This window comes from Metopolophium dirhodum, chromosome 6 (assembly GCF_019925205.1).
Source record: "Metopolophium dirhodum isolate CAU chromosome 6, ASM1992520v1, whole genome shotgun sequence".
Lineage (NCBI taxonomy): Eukaryota > Metazoa > Arthropoda > Insecta > Hemiptera > Aphididae > Metopolophium > Metopolophium dirhodum.
The window spans coordinates 5,549,188-5,554,389 of record NC_083565.1 but is presented as its reverse complement, the minus strand read 5'-3'; the positions used below and the strand labels follow the sequence as shown (position 1 = coordinate 5,554,389).

The 5,202-nt window shown below is 29.3% G+C and overlaps 1 protein-coding gene across 1 annotated transcript; it reads right to left on the bottom strand.

Moving 5' to 3' along the window:
* Positions 1-246: 246 nt before the first annotated feature.
* Positions 247-4,124, bottom strand: LOC132947924 (YTH domain-containing protein 1-like). Its single transcript, XM_061018182.1, has 3 exons — positions 3,280-4,124; positions 1,290-1,516; positions 247-370 (listed from the first exon to the last, which is right to left on the bottom strand). Exons 1-3 carry the CDS (start codon positions 4,088-4,090, stop codon positions 275-277), a joined length of 1,134 nt encoding a protein of 377 aa, XP_060874165.1. The 5' UTR covers positions 4,091-4,124; the 3' UTR covers positions 247-274.
* Positions 4,125-5,202: the final 1,078 nt, after the last annotated feature.

Sequence of the window (5,202 nt, the reverse complement as noted above, 5' to 3'; positions counted from 1 at the left end):
GGGATTTCTAAATTTCCTAACCACACTAAACAAATTCCCTTAAGTTAATATATAAATATTATTAATTCAAATGTTTTACCTATAGTTCATAAAAATATTGCAGTTAAGGTAATCTTATCCAACTAAACCATAGAATAATAAATAATAATCAATTATAAAAGTAATAACAGTATATTATTTAAATACCAATATTTATTATTTGTGTAATCGTCAGAACAGTTTGATGTGACTGACATTCTTTGCTGTTAATAATATATGTACTCGCTGATTAGTTTCAAAATATGTTCGATGATGCTGTTGGTAGGTTACCAAATATTGAACTACCTATGAATGAGTTTTCACCAGGTTGATGTATCGTTTGCATTAATTTCTATAAACAGACATTAAATAAAATTATAAAAATAAAAATATTATCTGCCGTTACATCAGTTTAACATACATGAAATTGGTCCCTCGATTCTCGATCGAACACATCGTAGGGGGTAACATGATTTGCCCCCGGAGACTAATAATTGTAAACTCAACGATCGAGACATTTACAAATTCAGAGAGATTCAATTTACAATTTTTACTATTCATTTACAATTGTTTGTAAATATTTTTAAGAAAATTTAATCGGGTCGCGGGAGCCAATTTTATGTACCTACCGTATCTATAATAATATACTATATATAACGATAAAAAAATAAAACAATATGTTCTATAGTATGAATTAACTGTTCAATAATTAAAAATTAAAATATGTTAATCAAAATCACATTTAAATGCAATTGATCAAGGAAACGTTACAATACAATTTAAAACTTTTTATTTTCCATCAATTGTTCTGCAAATTGTTCCACGCATTAAACATTTTTCAATAAAAACTTTTAACTTATATTTTTTTTAATTTAAAATATTTTATTAAATCAGTTCCAAGAGATAATTAATTATCCGAGCCCCCAAGGTGTTATAATTGTGTCATGGCCTCTCCCCCAGTTGGCTCTTAGCCAGAGCGTGCGGAAAGCTGAAGTGGTGAGCGGTCCAGAAAATGCATCGATGACTAAAAATAAAAAACACTCGGTGTTTCGGTTGAACCCACGACCTTTGCACTGTATAAGTTTACAATTTTACACTGACGGGTGTAAACACTGGTCCATCGCGGTTTTCAATTTTAATATCGATGCATTCATTGGATATATGCGCGCATCGTGCGATTAGGTAAAGCAAACATTTGGGAGCTCTGTCAATTATCCACGATGTATTAATTATAATAATATAATAATATTATGTTATAATATGTGTTATACCTGTACCACTTGGATGACAAATACACCAAACATTAAAAATGACATAGTCATCATTGAACGTTCAAATGTCGGTTCTAAGATCATAGAGGAAAACGACGGGTTTTTTTTATTCCCCTGTATCATCTTATTGTTATTGAATAAACTCCGTCTTTCAATTGAGTTACGACGACGTCGACAATTAAGTTTCATATTGAAAAATTTCTGTTGCAGTAAATTCAACAAATAATCTATAGAAAAAAATAAAAATAATAGTTAATATAGTTATAAGACAAAAAGTATTTATGATCAAATATTCAACAGCCATTAGGTATCTGTTATTTATGAAAATATGAAATGTTAGCATATCATTTAATATATTGGTTTAAATCTTCGAATGAAAAATTATTACAGTTATGAATCTATGTTGTTGTATTATTGAATAGTACTAAATACATATAGAAAATTAAATAATAAATTCCTAATATAAAATTATAATATCCATATTAAGTATACCTACATAATAAACACTGCAACATTGCTATAAGCTAAATTTGATTTTATCAAAAGATAATATTCGAACAGTATACATATATATATATATATATATATATATATGCCTATTTTTATCAGGGAGTGTTTCAGTATGGTATTGATCTGGGTAAAACTGAAAAATGGTAAAACTGAAAAATACAATCAAACTACTTCAACTTTAAAAAAAATAATTTAAGTTTGTTTGGGTAAATCGTAAATATAATGTTGAGTCAACAATACAAAATTACAATAAATTAAGAGTAGTACCGATTAAATTAACATACAAAACATTTGCTGTTTTATGGTTTCTGAAGAATTTAAATAATTTGTTTCATAATACCATGGAGCCTAAAAAGAAATATAGGACATCAATGTCATGGTAATATAATATACAAATTCGTGTTTTTGTCATACATTCTTAAATTTCAGGTGCCCTACTTGTTTTAACTCCATGGATATAAAAACAAAAAAAAATTATATGACCAATGCTCAAAATAGAAAAAAAAATATTTAAACTAATGGTTATCCCTATATTTTATACATAGGAAAAATTGAATTATAGCTCTAAAATGAATACTTAAAATATAAATAAAAATATATTACAATGTGCTATTATACTAGCTGTATAATTTTATCTGGCTAGTTATTTTTTTATGTCTGTTTTGTTATTAAATATTATTGTCATTATTTAAAAAAAAATACTTTATACATGTTTATTTTAAACTATATTTTGTTAATAACTATTAAGCTAACTCTGTATCTCTAACACAAACTATATGCTTAAAAAAGTTAGGTAAAATCACAAATCTGTATTTATATACAATCTACTTAGTAGTTGTTCCACTTTTTGATTTAAATGAGTAAAATATGCTCCAAATGATCCACAATAGCTACCCAATTAATAAAGGTCACTCATTCAAATATTATAACAATTTAAATACTCTTAAACCTATATAAATATCTTCTTAGACGTACATACAAATACAATGATATCTTGAAAAATGTTCACTGAATACATTTTAAATATTTATAACATAAAAAACTATAATATGTATACCTATAGCACATTAATTATTTTATAGTTTTTAATATTTTACAAAATAGAATACATTTTTGTAAAAACATATTTTTATTGAATTTCCTGCATGAATAAAACATATTTTTATTGAATTTCGTACATGAATAAAACATATTTATAAACTTTACTATATTATACACCTATTATTCGTTAACTCATCAATTTTCCATCAAAATAATTGTTTTGTAATCATAATAAATATTTACAAATACTACAGTCAACTTCATTATGTTCCTAAACCTTTATAAAACCATAGAGTAATTTTAATTTGCTATCAATTCAAATGTCTGTGGCACAAAATAAAAAATCTTTGAACCTAAACAGTAGAATAATTATAAGATTCATTTACTTTAAATAATAATATTATTATCATAGTAAACACTCCAAAATCATAAGACTTACGTATCTTGTCGTACAATTGATTTCGGGCATTCATCAGGTACCCAATCATCACTTTGGTCACGGCCGTACCGCGTCGTCGATTTTTTAGTTGATCTTTCATGCTACCAATTTCATCTCCTCTGTCTTCGGAATCACCTTCATTAGCTTCTACATCCAGGATTGTGACGTCTTCGTCGTACGTCGATTGACCTTCATCATCGTCACCACTATCGATTTCTACATCACGATCGTCATTGTCATCTTCGGCATAGGTGACTGCATCTTTTTCTTTCTCTTCGTCTCTTTCTTCTTCTACGTTTCCTTCTTCTTCTAGGTCTCCTTCTTCTTCTACATCTCCTTCTTCTTCTACGTCTCCTTCTTCTTCTGCGTCTCCTTCACTGGTCTTATTGTTGGAGTGTTTGGTAGTCAAATCACCATCTTGTCTGGTAGTCGAATCACTATCTTGTCTGTTAGACAAATTTTCGGGGTGTTTTTCTGGGGTGGTAGTGTTTCGGCCACCATCTAGTGTAATTTTTACGTATTCCACCGAATCATCTACCTCAGGCCAGCTTTTTGAAACGCTGGTATTGTCTTTGTATTCATCTTTAGGTTCATTACTTCTAACGTGAACGCCGCATGGCATAGTCACGTTCATCAGTGAGCTCCCATTGCTCGTTAGCGTACACAACCTGATCCATTGGTCACTTCCGACACCGCCGACCCGGAAATCTTGCACAACGCAAAGAAACACTGCAAATAACAATAGTAATTTAACCACGACAACATGGGTCGTTTTCAACGACTGGGACGATGGGCGAAAAGACGACATCATGTGTCTTGTCACCACGAAAAATGTGTGACCGTATAATAATGCGTTCGTGTGCTGAATAGTTGCTGAAGTTTACGAAATAGTTAAGTTGGAGTTAATGAGAGGAATTAATAACCTGTCCCAATTACCATAATTTCCGGAAGAAAAAAAATAGAGTAATTTTAATTTAACCATGTCACACGGAACGCGTCAAACTGTACACATAACCACAGAGTACTTCGCGTACCTACACCGTTGCAGTAATTATGAACAACTCACGGACGGCTGCACCGCGATCTCATGGTCATGTATCTTATAATTTATTGTACATGGTGATTTTCCGCTTCACACTACTTTCATCCCAAATTTATAAGAGCAGATAACTTGCGTCCAAACATTTTGGACATTAGTTATCTGTTAGTTATTAGTTATTACTTATTACCATGGTATCTTGAAGTCTGAACTGTTTGGAGTGTTTGGACTCAACTTATTATGTGCCGTATTTATTGACAAGTGATTTGCGTCCAAAATAATAATTTTATTTAAATGTATTATGTTCTAGTTGTCAAATTATATTGATACGGTAGTTTTCATCTAACTACTTGTTACTATACTGAAGAAGTTATATATATTTTTTAATTAGAAAGGTATTATTATTTGGTATTTAGGTACTTACTTCAATTAATATTAGGTAGTTTTTTAACTTAATTTTAAGGTAAATTGTTTATTAAAAAGTTTTTATTCATTTTATTTTATTTTATGAAGGAAAATCCTAAATTACTGCTTTAAGTTTTTAATTTTTTTTTTTTTAATAGTGCACCGTTCATACGACATTCACTTTAAGACACAGGCATTGTCCTAACATTACTGTAAATAAATAATAATACACCTATAATTTCAGTCAAGGGCTGATCTAGGCTTCAGCTCTCCTCAATAATGAGTTAGTAATCAGTAATCACATTAGAGTATTTTTTTTAATTTCAATATTTTTTGATTCCTATAAATGCTTTTAACTTTTAACATATCGGACATTGCTGTATCCACTCTATTGTGTAACTCATATTTAGGACTATTTTAGTTTATTATATTGTGTTCAAAATAAGATTTTAGTTTTTACCCCCTTCTTCCGCGGGACC

What these genes read in the sequence shown, in the direction of transcription:
- LOC132947924 (XM_061018182.1), bottom strand. Translation starts at nt 4,090, where the DNA reads ATGATGTCGTCTTTTCGCCCATCGTCCCAGTCGTTGAAAACGACCCAT. An exon ending in TCAATTGTACGACAAGATAC is followed by an intron (nt 1,517 to 3,279) that starts GTAAGTCTTATG and finishes TTTTTTCTATAG; the next exon opens with ATTATTTGTTGAATTTACTG. An exon ending in TTGTCATCCAAGTGGTACAG is followed by an intron (nt 371 to 1,289) that starts GTATAACACATA and finishes GTCTGTTTATAG; the next exon opens with AAATTAATGCAAACGATACA.